General features: G+C 36.9%; 1 protein-coding gene across 2 annotated transcripts in view; it reads right to left on the reverse strand.

Annotated features, from left to right (window-relative positions):
* Positions 1-754: 754 nt before the first annotated feature.
* The window catches only part of NR1H4 (nuclear receptor subfamily 1 group H member 4), a 49,918-nt gene continuing 35,073 nt past the window's right edge, over positions 755-15,599 (reverse strand). For both annotated transcript variants that reach the window (XM_081058874.1, XM_081058873.1), the window contains exons 8-9: positions 5,719-5,832; positions 755-4,166 (exon numbers count right to left, since the gene is read on the reverse strand). In XM_081058874.1, the coding sequence (XP_080915000.1) occupies positions 3,928-4,166; positions 5,719-5,832 (353 nt within the window). In that variant the 3' untranslated portion in view covers positions 755-3,927. The remainder of the gene's footprint in view (positions 4,167-5,718; positions 5,833-15,599) is intronic.

A 15,599-nucleotide genomic window follows, 5' to 3' on the forward strand; every position in this document is an offset into this window, starting at 1 on the left:
AAAATTCTGCTATATAATGAAGTCAGTTGTTCATATCCTGTAGTCAGATTCATTAATAATATGACTGTCCATAATGTTCATGTGAACTAGAAAACCATCACCAAGAGAAAACAATGGTGAAGCTAGATCAAGTCAGAAGAAAGTACAGTGTAGGTGTCATGTCTTCTTGGAAGAGTACAGCAACCTCAGCACTAATGGTACTTTGGGCTAGATAATTGTTGTCTGAGGCCCCTGTTCATTGTAGGATGTTTAGCAACATCCCTGGTCCCTATTTAGTATCTCTACCCCCCGTTATGACAACAACCCAAACTGTCTCCAGACATTACCAGTTGTCCCCTGGGAAACAAAATCACCCCCAGTTATAACCCATTGGAATAGAGGGAGAAAGGAAAGGGAGAGAATGAGGAAAACCTTTTGTCTTTTTCATATCCTTTCTTTGTTTCTCACTGAGTTGAATACAATATAGCATTCTGGGAAAGGCATTTTATCTGGACATAGAATTTAGGCAGGGACAAGAGACAGGCTGGAGTAGGACCTGACGGTGAAGAGACTCAAAAGCTAAATCGCTCTGCCTAGGAGTTAAGAGGTTTTGCTGAAGCTAATGGTAAACCACATTGGCACATAACCAGATTTGCATTTTAAAAAACGTTGTTTTAATGGTTCATAAAAGTGTACATCAGAGAAAGGGTGATGCCTTTCTTTCAGAACACTTAGCACAATTTGTACTTATTTCATTTTTATGTACTTATTTCTTGTCTGTCTCCTCTACTATACTGTAGATAGCATGAGATTGAAGACCATTTTCCTGTTTTGTTTACTATCATCACTCCATTACATCAAAGCTCAAGAGATATTTAGAAATACAACACCAGTAATAGCAGCTTATGGCAGTCAATTTTAATAATAATAATAACAGTAGCTATAATTTCCTGGGTGCTTAGTAATGACATGTTTGTCAAGTAAATTGCTTTTGAGACACTATCATGTTTAACTTTCAGGTCAACCCTGTGAGGTAGGCATATCATATTGTCCACAATTTACACATAAGGAAACTGAGTCTAAGAGAGTTTAAATTTTCCCCCCCAAGGCCACAAGGCTAATTACTAGGAGATTTGCTTCTGTGATACTCTGTGTCAATGATACACATTTTCTGACCTTAAAACATGTTTCTGCCATATTTCTTCATAAATATGATATCTGATTACAAATTCTTATTGTTCTTTTTCTCTTTATCTTACTCCTTCACTTTTTGTTAAAATCTCACAAAAATTCTTTCTGGAAAAAAAATCCATCAGTGAACTGTTTCTGCTGACAGTTCTGACACCAAATGTATGGGTCTTTGCCACACCAACAATCAGTTCTGACACCAACTGGGTGTCCTACAATCCAATTCAATTCTGACACTAACTACCTCGAGACAGTCCCTACCCCATAAGTCCTAGGTTATCACCTGTACTTCTGACCAACTGGCTATAATCCAAGGTTTCCCACAACTCCCTTCTCAGGTTCAATAATTTTCTAGTATGGCTTACAGAATACAGGAAAACAATTTACTTACTATTACAAGTCTAGCATAAAGAATATGACTCAGGAAGAGAAATGGAAGGGGCAGATGGTAAGGTATGGGTTAGAGAGATGGGGGCCCAGTAGGAAGAGAACATGTAGTTTCCATGTTCTCTCCGTCACACATACCCTTCACCCCCAGCACCTGGATGTGTTCACAGACCCAGAAGCCCTTCAAATCCCATCATTTATGGGTTTTATGGGAGTTCCATTACACAGGCATGATTGATGAAATCATCAATCATTGGTGATTGACCTCAATCTCAGGGCTCCTCCCCATCCCCAGAGGCCTGGGATGGGGCTGAAAGTTCCAACCCTATAACCTCTGGCAACCAGCCCACACCTGGAAATATCTAGAAGTCCACACAGATTCACTTTATTAGCATAAATGCAGGTATGGTTGAAAGGAGCTTGTAATGAATAATGAAAGATGTTCCTATTTTAGGAAATTCCAAAAGATTTAGAAACTCTGTGTCAGGAATTGGGGACGAAAACCAAAAGTGTATTTCTTACTGTATCACAATAAGTTTTCCTCATGAGAAGCATTATTTTTTGCTATTACAAGATCTTAACCAATTGAAAAAACCCAGACTTACAGGATTAACTCCGAGCTCTGTCTGTAGTGCCCCATCAGTTCTAGCTTATTTTCCACTACTTTCCCCCTAGATGTCTTGTGATCTGGAGATATCAAACCACACTCAGTTCCCCAAACCAGTTCTATTCCTTCAGGCATTCAGAAATTTACTTCTCTGTCATCTTAAATGTCCTTTCCTCACCATCCCCTCCCCTGGTAGGACTACAACTTCCCACTTAACTCTCCATTCATCAGGTAAAACCTGTTATTTGGTAGGTGCTGATACCTTCACTTTACAATGGTGAGACTGAAGCTTAGAAAGGGACTGTACACCCTCTCTCCTCTTACACTACTTGTGGTCTTTTAACATATGTACAACTCCCTACCTCCCTCCTTTTGCTCCTGCCATCTCTTTCACCTTGAATCACCTTTCCTCTTACCCTGACCCAAGGAAACCATGGTTATCCTTCCAAGCCCAGGGGCAGTGCCACCTCATCCACGAGCCTTTCCCAGTTGAGCCCTTACAACATTCCTCTGTTCTTTGTAAGCTCCTCCAGGCAATTGCTGTGTCTTAATCATTTTGTATCTCCCATGGAGCTTAGCAAAAGAATCTTGTACTTAGTGGGGACCCAAGTCTTTTTTCGTTGTTGTAGCAGATGGAATCCAACTGATGCTAGCCATAACTCACTCTCTTTTTCACTATCTATTTTTAGGACTTCAGGGTTGCTCTGGTATTTTAATATAAAAAAAACAAAAAACATTTCCTTGCTAAGCAAGGTCCACTTTGGCTGACCTCAGGAGGAAGGGAGATATAAGTCCATTACATTTAGGTGTTTTATTGTATTCACCAAAGGATAATGGGGAGAAGAATGCAACAGTATAACAATGAAGGAAGGAAATGAACTAATTCCTGCTTTGGGAGAAGTATACAACAGCTGTGCACTGGGCTGAAGGAGTATTTTCCAAAAGCAAAACAAAACAAAGAAATGATTAATTATATGCACTGAAGCCAAATTTGAGCACTTTTAACACAGAAAAGGGAACGACCCATCACTGGAGTTATCTCCATACTCTGAATTTGTAAATGCTGCCTCAAGAACCTAACTATGGGAAGTATTTCCCCTAAAAGCATAACTAAATATGCTTGGGAGAATATTTTATGTGAGAATTGTTAACTTTTCTGTATGGTATTCTATTCTCTTTGAACTTCGAAGAAAATGAAATGATCAGAGCTCTACTACAAATGACTGAATATTCACCAGGCCTTCTCCAGGGATGAATAAGTACCATTTATGTTGTGAGTGTTTATCTTTTGTGTAAAGTATCCCCTCAGGCTCAATAAGATGTCATTCATCATTTAAAGAAATAAGAGTTTGGATATTTTCAAATTGTGTTCCCAAATAAAAGACTGTTGCCATTCTGTTTAGTTTATTGCCAAAATTGCACATAACTAACTCTTTAAGAAAATATATACAATAAGGTAAGATGAAGAGCAAAATGAGATTTTTCCGCATTTCAATAGACAGAATTGAAGTAATGATCAATTTAATTAGGCAAACAGGGCATGCCAATTAGAATAAAAGATTCCCTGAAGCCATGTAAAATACAATGTAGAGACAGTAATTCTATCTGGCCCCATATGTACAATTGTGGAAGTTAGATAATTACTACATAAATATTCATCAAAATTCTTGTGTGAAACCAGGTACAAGTGAAAGAAAGGAAAGTTATACATCAGATTTACATGCTGAGGCAAAGAGAGAGCTAGACCCTGCCCCCTGGGATGCTCATCACTGCACATCCCAGATCTCACAGAGAAGTGGGGTGAACTTGTGGTCATTTACTCTCCATGACATCAGCATCTCTGCGTGGTGATGATTGAATGTCCGCAACTCGGTCAGGCGACCCAGGAGACAGGCAAAATGTTGAGGATTTTCAGGCTGATGAATCTTGCACAACTTTTGCAGCACCTCAAGCAGTGGTTCCTGAAGCTTCTCTACCGCCTCTCTATCCTTTATATATTGTCTGTCTGTTTCAAAGTTTAAAATAAAATCACAAAATTAAAAAGTGGAAAAATATGACTTTGGTATAATTGTAACAACGCTAACCTTTTAAAAGTATTACTTACAAATGTTGTGCACTTAAAATGTATAAATGACGTGTTCAACCTGTTGAATTTTTACACACACATATACTCATGGAATCACAGCCAGATCAAGATACAGAATATTCACTGCTTCAGAAGCCTCCCTAAATTCTCCTTCCAATCAGAATCCCCAAATGTAACTCATTTGGTGGACATAAGCATCATTTCTGATGGGTATATCCAAGAACTGGAATCGCTGGTACTAGGGCATATCCATGTGTAACTTTAGCAGGTACTGCCAAAAAGTTATGTTTTTAATTATAATTTTTATGGTAAAACAAAGTAACAACTACCTTCTGCCTCAATATCATGTATACAAATGATTTAAGGCTAACATTGTAATTATGTTTTATAAAGCATGCATGTGGCATCACTTACTCCCCTCCGAAGTAATTTATCAATAAGTATAGAAAAATTTTGTGTATAGAGGTATTCATTTCAACATTGTTTAAAACAACAAAAAATTGGAAGTATCCTGAGTATCCAAACATATGGTAAAGATTAATTAAATGATTATCAATACAATGGAATCTGATATATGCATTTCAAAAACTTTTATAATTTTTTGATGACATGGGAAAAGATTTTTGAAGAAAAGTAAACTTAAAAAAATAAAAAGACAGTATATTCCCAAACCAATAGGTGCCAGATTGGGGGTTGGGAGGTTGGGTGAAAAAGGTGAAGGGACTAAGAAGTACAAATGGGTAGTTACAAAATAGTCACGGAGATGTAAAGCTCAGCATAGAGAATATAGTATATTCTATTGTAATAACTATGTATAGTGCCAGGTGGGTACTAGGCTTATCAGGGGGATCACTTCATAAATTACATAAATGTCTAACCACTAATGCTGTACACCTGAAGTTAATATAAAATAATATTGAATGTCAACTATAACTGAAAATAAAAGACACTATGTTCTTTATTATGTTAAAAAGTGTGTAATTTCATTTAGGTCCCTGATCGTTGGAAAAGCCGATCTTGACCACTAATTAAAATAGCATTCTGCTGAGACTTTCTTTCCTTCTGTTCTCATCTTATGTTTTGCAGCATTTACCACCTCCTGAAAATTATTTTTGTTCCTTCATTTATTGTCTTTCTCACCCTAGTAGAATGTGAGCTGCATGTAGCTGTATCCTCCCTGTTTCTTTACTGTTTCTTTACTATATCCCCCAATGTCTAGAACCATGATTATTGCATAGTAAGTGTTCAAAATGCATTTATTGAATGAATGAGTGTGAGATTTAGAAAAAAGGCTGAGAATAAATACACTGAAATGTTAACATGATTCAAGCTGAGTGGTGGGATTATAGGCTATTTTACTTTTTCTTTATGTTTCTGTGTTTTCCAGATTTTCTTTAATAAGCATTATTATGATTATACTGGGGGAAAATGAGCAAATAGCATAAACATAAAAGTGTCACATTGAAATTACCTGGAGAGAGGATAACGATTGCTGTAAGCAGAGCATACTCTTCTTGAGTCATTTTCAATTCTGCCACACTTTTATAAAAACTAAACATTGGAGTTATGTATTCATCAGAGATACCTATGGGGGAATGTTGAAAAATTGCAGAGGCATAGTAAAATTTTTGAATGACTGAAAAATGTAAAATTACAAACACATCATATATACACACAGATTAACATTTGCACCCATATGCACACATTCAAATAATGACTATACTCGTATATTATATGTCCTGGCCAAAGGCAAAGCATTGCAGCGGGTCAGCTAACAAAATCCTCAAAATACAACCTAATCAATGATTTGTATGTCTTTGATTTTGGCAGTGTCTTTGTTTTAGTCACTAGTGTCTGATAATAAATGATAACGTTCTTGAACTGCCAAAGAGTCTCCCAACTTCACCCTTTTCTAGATGGGATTTGTTAATCATTTTAATGTTAATATCTACAATCACAGCATAAATAGTATCTTAAACAATCAAAAAAATGATAGTTCTGCAGCCCAGAAGTATAAACACGTCCACTTAATTATGGTTAGGGTTCTTATCAGGGTTCTGATCTCTCTCTGAAGTACCAAACCGGTTTTTCCATCCATTGCCTACTAGGCATTGGTATTTGGATGTTCTCTCCAAACTCAACATGTCCAAAGCTAAAGACACCACATCCAGAACTAAACCCTTCATCTTCCTCCACCCCTTCATCTTTCTTCAATCCACCCCTTTCCTAGTATTACCATTCTCAGTGATAGGTATCCCCACCCACCCAATTGCCCCACCTGGACAACTGCGACTCAGCTTCCCTCTCTGCACCTGGAGTTGACTATTTTATGTCTTTACTTTCTTTCATCTGTAACATTGCAATTGCCTTCTCGTTGGTCTTCCTGTCTTCAGTTTGGTCCCCTTCAACCCATCACCTTCCTAAAATTGAAATCACATTCTATCCTGACTCCCCACTTCTTACAAACTTCAAAAACTCTCCATAGCTTTTGGCATAAATGTTCTTTCTTTTTACATAGGAAACTCCAGGACCTTTCCCCTACCTACCTTATCACTCATTACTCACCCCCATGGTAATAATAGGAGCTCACTTTTATTGAATACTCATTATATATTAGGCACTATTCTAAACACTTCTTCTGCTATAATGCATTTAGTCTTTCTAACACCCCATGAGACAGGTACAGAGAGGTCATGTAACAGGCCCAAAGACACACAGCTGGTGAGAGGTGGAACCAGGAAACAAACATTCAAACCTAACTGGCAGGTTCCAGCGTGCTGGCTCTTAGCTGTGACTAAGCTGCATGACCTTTCTTTCACACAGCCTTTACTCCAGTCATGTTCAGTCATTTCAGGTCCCTAAACAATTCCCATTGTCCAGTTTTTATACATGTTGTTCTCTCTACTTGGAATATCTTCTTCCTTATCTATCTTACTCCTCTTTATAAGTTAAGACTCCTTTGCGTCACTTCCAACACTCATTCAACAAATATTACTTTAGTGCCTGTTCTGCTCATGGATCCACGCCAGAGGGGCTTTGACTGGGGAATGTAGAGACAGAGAAAAAAAGAGAGAGAGAGAGAGAGACTGTGATGTGACTTATGGATAAGGTAAGATGAGCATGAGTTCGTCGGATTGGTTCAGGCTAGAGTAGACCGCTCTATTCCATTCCAAACCAGACCTAGAGCCATAGACTAAACCAAGTAAGGATAAAATTGGCTTCCAGATTCTAGAAAGTATAAGTATCATCTAATATTACATTTCACAGGTAAGAAAGTCTAAATCCTCACTTTTAGAAAGAACCTAAAGAATTGTCCCCAACCGAAACGTTGGCCTTTCTCTCGTTAGTCAAAATGCCACACTTTTCTCCTCTTTGACTTTTGATTCTTTCAGTGACTCCAGTGGGCTCTCTAACAATAGTGTCTTTGCTGAGCACCTTGGGGATTACATCATGTGGAATACTGCCCTCTGTGCAGTGGTGACAGACTCAACTGAACACCCACGACCAAACTAGATACAACTTCAAAATGCAGAGGTTGGAGTGTGAGCCTGGGAGTACCAGTCCTGGTTTCCGGCAAACATAGTGATTAGGAGGCAGTAAACCAGATCTGATTTTGAAGTCTAACCTATGACTTGATCTGGGCACATAATAAACTCTTTACACCTCAGTTTCCTCATCTGTGAAATGTGAATTATAACGATAGATGAGATAATGCATGTAGGGTGCTTAGTACCACGCCTGCCACACAGGAAACATTTCATAAATGTTAGAGCAAATATCATAATAAGAGCTATTATTATTGTTATTCAGGAGAATTGGATCAACACATTAGGTCTGTCTTAATCTCAGTTCATCTAATCTTAGATTAAGCTCATGTACTTTTGTGTTTTCAAAACAATGTTTTGTGTTTGTTTTGTTTTTACATTCTGCAGTTTCTCAGAGATGAATACCAATGGGCTGATCAGGGATTTGCCTCAGAATTTTCTGGGTTTTAAGGCTAAGCTAAGATCTGTATTTTCTTGGTGAGGTTGTTCTTTTTCACCTTCAAACAGTGGCAGTCTTCAGCATTTGGGGACTACACCAATCAGTTGTGCTTACCTAAAATAATAATTCACGACTGTGCCATTTTATTTAATTTATTTTTTAATTTAATTTATTTTTTAAATATTCTCTCAAAGAATATAAATAATGAATATTTGATAGGCACAGCTCACAGTGGCCCATGCAGGGATCGAACTGGAAGCCTTAGCGTTATCAGCACCGTGCTCTACCCAACTGAGCTAACAAGCCACTCCAGTACCATTATTTTAAATAGTACGTGAGGATTTGGGGACAACATTAAAGGCAGATGATCTGAAAATATTTAATTTTTAGAAATTTCTTTGACTACCTAATTTCCTATTGTATTTGTCTTTCTAAATCCCCACTCTCCCTCCAAAGATGTTACCTCCACTAGTCATCTAATTGTAGTCGATAATTGAGGGGGGAAACAGGTAAATAGGTAGAAATTTTTATTATGATTGTTTACCTTGTGCATTTTGTAAAGGCCAAACATAAATATAGAGAAAATGCAGAAAACAAATAATAGGAAAGTTTTTGAAAAATAATTTTCCTAAAGGGTAGACCAAATATAAATCTGCTTTTGGAATTAGAGTCAATAATCAGAATTAACCACACCAGCATTATGAATCAGTAATTTCTAACAAAAAATATAATAATAACATCATCCTGAAGGGGCAGTCTTTTCCTGTTTTCCTGCTTCCTCCTTGCCAAAGCTTTGCTTCATTTTGACTATTACTATGCCCAATTAGCTGATTTTTGGTCACAAGAGGGAGCTATTTTCTAATTTAATCACAAAGACTACCCTGGCAAAGTCCAATGTGGTAAAAAATAAAAAATAAAGTAAAAAAGTTATGTTATTACTACTGTTTCATTTCTTTATAAGAGGTATGATTGACAAATTGTTTAATGACCAGAAATATTCTCTCAAAGAATATAAATAATGAATATTTGATAGAATCCACACTATATTGTGTTAAGTTTTATTTTAAGAGTGTCTTTTATTTAACGTTCCAGTTTTAATTGAGGACAAAGATAAACCAGAGGCATGTGTGTGTGTGTGGGGGGGGGGAGTGTATTATATACAAGTGTTCATATTATACAAAGGATCCTTGTTAGGCTAGGACATCCAACCCATGTTTCAAAGCCAAATTCAAATTGCTTTCTCTCTGGAGCTTTCCCTGTCACAGTGTAGCAGAATTAGTTGCTCCCTTCTTTATGTTCAATTCTATTGTGCCAGCCACAGTTCTCTCCCTCCCATCAGAGTGTGAAATACTATATAAATTTTATGAGAACAGGCACCAACTGCTGTATTCCAAGTACCTGGCACACTGTCTGACTAATAAAAGATACTCCATAGATGCTTTCTATTCATCTCTATATCCTTAGTAACTAGTATCCTGCTGGAGACATGGTAGGAGATTAATAAAATGTGTTTTAAATTAGTCAATATTACATTTTGCTAGTTCCTTGTGATGAAGGTGACATAGTTATGAGATGTGATGGGGAAAGGATGCCTTTAAGGCGACGGAAACATTCTTGTGGTGCTAAGAGATTGGACCCTGACCTCTATTTCAACTGCTAAACTCTACTCAGCGTCATTTGTGCCATACTGTTTAGCAATTCAAAAATTGCTTTCAATATAAAATATTTATATAATATTTCAATATAAAATTTCAGTATAAAATATTGAATACTACTTTCAATATAAAATATATCATTGAAAATATTTAATAAATAACATATTTCCTGTTAGTTCTAGTGGCTAAAAGTTATCAGGTCAAATTAGATCTCACTAGTGCTTAGAAGTTGCCAGGGTTTGAACTGTCAAATTCCAGATTCATCTCAACAAAATCCACCAATTTTTGAACACCTAGTATGTGCCAGGTACTGTGATAGTGCTGGGAAAAGTCCTCAAGCAGTTGACAGATTAATGGAAGAGGCAGATACATAAATAAACATATAATGTCAAACACTGGACAAGTATAACAGGCTTAGGGAATAGAGCTGAGGGCCAATGGAAATATTAACTCGTGTTACTTTAATACTTCCTCTTATTTTGAAAAAGTTTCTTCCTATGATTTGAGTCCCAAATTTGTCCATGCCAAAAGTATCACGTGGCCATTTTGAAAAGTAAAACAAGATGTGTCAAGAATTCTAAACTTTAACTTAAGCATTTATCTTTCTTATAAATATTCTATTATTTGTTTCTTTACATGTCTAATGTTTCTTTCAAAGACAGAATTGGAACCGATAGTTAGCTTACATCTGTATAAAGGGCACTCCTGGGATGATGCTAAACTCCCAACATGCACAGGGGAGCCCCCCCCCACAACAGATAATTATCTGGTCCAAATGTCAGTGGTACCAAGGTTGAGACATCCTGCTCTAGAAGAAGGACAATGAATAGTGTCCTCTATGTGATAAATCCTGCAGTAAATGTTTGTGAAAAAGTACAATAAGGCGGACTTATAGGAAATCTTTCTATTCAACAAATACTCATTGAATTCTTGCTTTGTGCCAAGCACTGTATAGTTGTTGAGGGTATGGAGATGAGAATACATGGTTTTTGTCGTCCCAGAACTCACAGACTAGTAAGGAAGGTGTACAAGCAAATGATTCCAAATCAATGGGCAATGTAATAAGGACTATAAGAAAGGCATCTGCAAAATGCAATTGGAGCACGGAGGAATGCCTGCCTTCCTGTGTGAGTCTACTAGGTGAGTCAGAAAGGCTTGCAAAGTTGACCATTGCATCATGGAGGATGATTAGAAACTTGTCAAGCCATAAAAGTCTGGGAAAGGCATTCCAAGGTATACTGGAATTGCCAAGAAAATGTATACACATGACTAGTGTTCATCTTTTGTTATCGGTGTATATTGAGTATTGCAATTTTAATACAGTTTTTTCCTTTCTTAAAATGTGTATACATTTTTTTGGCACCCTCTGTATAGCTGTTATAATAATATATAAATAGAAAGTGCAAAGATGTGAAGGAATGAGAGAGTAACCATGTGTAAGACTCATGAGTACCTTAATATTATTAGAAAATAATATTTATGAAGCTGAAATGGTAGTAAGTGCTAGATTATTAAGGACATCGAATGCTACAAAAGTGATTTTAGTTCTCATATAATAGGGTACCTTTGTAACATTCTGAGCAGATGTGACATGACCATAGAGATACTGCAGAAAGATCTTTCTAGCAGTAATATGAAGGAAGGTTTGGAGGGATTGAGACAAGAAGCAGAGAGAAATGTGAAGACACCAATGCAATAACTACATGAAAAGTGGTGAGGAACTTGCAAGTTACAAAGATGTCATCAAAAAGAAAATATCTTGCTTACAACATAAGGTTCAGAACTTGATTCTACAAGTTTCAGAAAAGTTCAAAACTGTAGTTTTCCACCATGAGAGCTGTACAGTTAAATATGCATGCCTCTAGTTCATAATAAGATACTTTACCCAAATATCAACCACATATTGTGAAAATAAAAAGCCTCTAAAGTCACATGCTGCTTAGTATTTTATTATCTATAATGATGGTTCCTTTGATTAATATTTATGAATTTGCTTCTCCCAGTAGATTTTTTGGAACATTGCCTTTTTCACACACCACATTAAAAACCTGATCTTGCAAGATGACCTTTCAGAATAACTTTTCATTCTTATGCAAATATAACACATTCTTATTTCTATTATACACTTAATTCCACAGTAACATAACGTCTCAGTTACCCTGTTTATGCCTACACAACTCTTTAAAGAATATAATGTGAAATTACTTTTCTTGTTCTTCAAATTCATACTCTTTTGTTTGCTATTATTAAATACCAATTACATGCACAAAGATACTGACTCCTGAGATATATTTACTTAATGAGGGTTATAGTGTTTACATATGTTAATTAGGCTTTAGAACTTATATCTGACACAACCTGTGGTTGAGTTATTTCTACATAATTCGAGTGCATTTTTGTATTCCTAATGTAGTATTATGAAAAGTCGGTTTTTAAGCTTGAGTTTTTATTAAAAATAGGAATAATCATACCAGTACCATAAAATATGATAGGACTGTAAGAGACTTGCCAACACTGAATGAGTTTACATTTTAACATTAAGGATATTAGCAATATATTCTCACAGACCCAGCAAGCTGTTTTGTTAATTTCGAATATAAATAACCTCCGAAATTTATAGTATTTTGTGGACTTTTTTGATCCCCATAACAGACAGAAATGAAACATTTAATTCAGTGGGTGTTTCTCAGGCTAACAATATATCTTGTGATTTTGCAATGGTTTGCTTTCACGTATATTATCTTGTCAGTATTCCCAATGGCCTCTGAAGGTGGGTGCTACACTCCTATTTTATAGAGGGGCAACGGGCTTAGAGAGGCTAGATGACCTGCCCATAGTCAAACAGTTAATTAGCAGAGTGCCAGAAGGTGAACGCAGCTGTTCTCAAAGCCCAGCACTCTTTCTATATGTGCAGCTGTCACTCCCTAAGATCTAAAAATTGCCCAATATTGGCTGGCAGGGAATATAAAGACCAGTAAGATATGGTTCCTGCCCTTTGGTTGAGAGAGAAAGTACAAGCAGCAGCTAGCAATTTGAAATGGCTTTTAAGTAAATGATAAAATGAATAGAAACAGGTCAGAAAAAGGAGAAATTCTTATTAGAGTGATGAAAAAAACACATTTCAAGAACATGCTGGGGTTCAAGAAAATGTGGTCCAGCCCCAGTAGAATGTCAGCCCATTGCTGCCCAATGGAGGAATTCTCCAGTGGGCAACTTTGATTTGGTTTCTCCCCAATGGCCTAGCTGAGACTTTCTAAAAACGAGGCTGTGGCTCTTCCTGCCCAATTCTTTCTTGCTTCTCTCCTTTCACAGGTGTTAGATCAGCACGGTGGTATTAAATTATCTTTGCCTCGACCTGCTTTCTCCCCACTTCTTATTCTTCAGAGGCATTTCCCTCAGTCTCTTGCACACACCATCTTGGTGTCTGCTTCATGTAGGACCCATGTTCACACAAACACTTAGGATAGAGCCTCACCCATAGTCAATACTGAATAATTGTTAGCTTTTGGTACTATAATTAGCAGATCCATGCATTATGCACATAAACATTCCCAATTTTCTTCTTAGTTTTCCAATAAACTTGTTTTGGGAAAAGTCAGTTTTTCCTCTCAGCTGAACCAGTGTGAAAAGGGATTTCCCCCATTTCAGCGAGTCTGAAGGGACCTGGTACTGCCCTAGTAATCATCATGGAAATGGCAGCACCTAACCTAGCTCAGGATCCAGGAGATTGATGGAGCCAGGCAAACAGAAAAGAATAGATGATGAACAGGAGGGAGGGAGGGAGGGAGGGAGGGGGAGAGGAAAAAGAGAGAGAGAGAGAGAGAGAGAGAGAGAGAGAGAGAGAGAGAATGAACAGCTGCTGGATAATTCCCTTTTTTCATAGAAACATTGCAGAAATTGCCCCCCCTTTTTTTGTCTGGCACTTCAATCAACTTTAAATGAGTCATCCTTGAGGAGGAGGAGAGAGATTACAGCATTGCTTCCTTACCCAAACTGTCTTTCCTTTTCTTACACTCAAATGCAAAAGAAGTGTCTGTCCCAAAATTAATTACTACAGGCAAGATCTGGAAAAGACTTTTTGTTGATTAGTTGTCAGTGTGATATTTAGGGGAAGAACCATCTGAAAATTAAATAAATGGATGAGACTCATAGCTTCAGACAAACATTCATTCACTCATTCCACAGATGTTTGTTGAGCACCCACACCAAGCCAGGCATGTGCTAGGCACCTGGGATAAAATACTGCGTCAAAAAGAGGCAGCCCTGCCTACATGTTTAATATCAAAATCCAGGTGAGACTGTAGAACAAATATTAAAGTTTAACATGATTTCAAAGAGATCAAACTAGTTATGGGGTCTATTTCAACAGCTTTTTACCAAAAAAATAAATAAATAAATAATGGACATATGGCTAATAAGTAGTAGAGCCTAGACTCAAGCCAGATTCTTAACCACCATTGTTCTTTGATGTATAAACCAAACATACATCCTACTATAGTAGGATCCTTTGATACTTAGAGAGATCTATCTGTAAAATCAAAAGTATTTTATCACATGAGTCATCATCCCTTCTTATTTTATTAGTTTTTTTTTTTAATTAGATATGACTCATGTATTTTCTTAGACAGAGCACTGTCACAGTCTATGGAAACCAGGACCAAATAGCTGACCAAGTTAACCTGGAGAGGCTTTATCCATCACAGTCTGAAGCCACAACACTCTTCTGCATAGAGAGAGAATCACCAACTTAACATTCAACAGCCTGAGCAAACAACTAAATTCATACACATGAAAATTCAGTAGCTTTCAAAGAAAAAAAGAAAGAAAAAATTCAATAGTTTGCATCCTTTAACTATTTCCTAAGTTGAATTGTCAATTAGTAATTGCAATTTTAAAATCAAGATACTTGCCCACTGATTAGTAACTCCTTATTTCTGCCTCCTAATCAATGGGCATAAAGTTTCAGTTAAACAAGATGAATATGTTTCAGAGATCTGTTGTACAAGATTGTACCAATAGACAATGATACCATATTGTATACTTAGACATTTGGTAAGAAGGCAGATTTCATGGTCAACATTCTCACTATCATAAAATAAAATAAAATTTAAAAATCAGAATACTTAAGTAGCCGACCAAGTGACGGACTAAACCATCAATAAGAAAAACTGATCGAGAAGATTTGACTGAGAAAAATTGATTAAGAAAAGCAGAACTGGATGATGCGTTGGAGGTTACCTGTTTCAACTCTTCTCCCTTTCCCCAAGCCTCTTGGACACACACACACACACACACACACACACACACACACACACACACACACGGTATAAATTAAGGGCCAGAACAAGTAGTGATAAAACCTGTCCAGGACCAGAATCTACATTTCTCGACAAACATAATGTCTTTCAAAGGGAGAAAAGCCACAAGAATATATTTCTCAGCTCTTTCTCTTCCTCTCCATTTCTCCCAGCACACATCTTGTCTTCTACCAGGTGTCTCCCTTCCTGGTGTATCCTAAGGTGGCTGGCAGATTTGTAAAGCATACTTTGATGTTTTCCCTCCCACGTTCAAAAATTTTCAATGTCTCCCCATTGCATAGGAAATAAAGAATAAAATCTTTAGTCCAGCATTCAAGGCTCTTGATCCTTTGGTTCTGACTTTTTTTTCATTTCTCTTTAATGTAATCTTTAATCCACTCAAACTTAACGATTCA

The sequence above is a fragment of the Rhinolophus hipposideros genome (genome assembly GCF_964194185.1).
Source record: "Rhinolophus hipposideros genome assembly, chromosome: 9".
NCBI lineage: Eukaryota > Metazoa > Chordata > Mammalia > Chiroptera > Rhinolophidae > Rhinolophus > Rhinolophus hipposideros.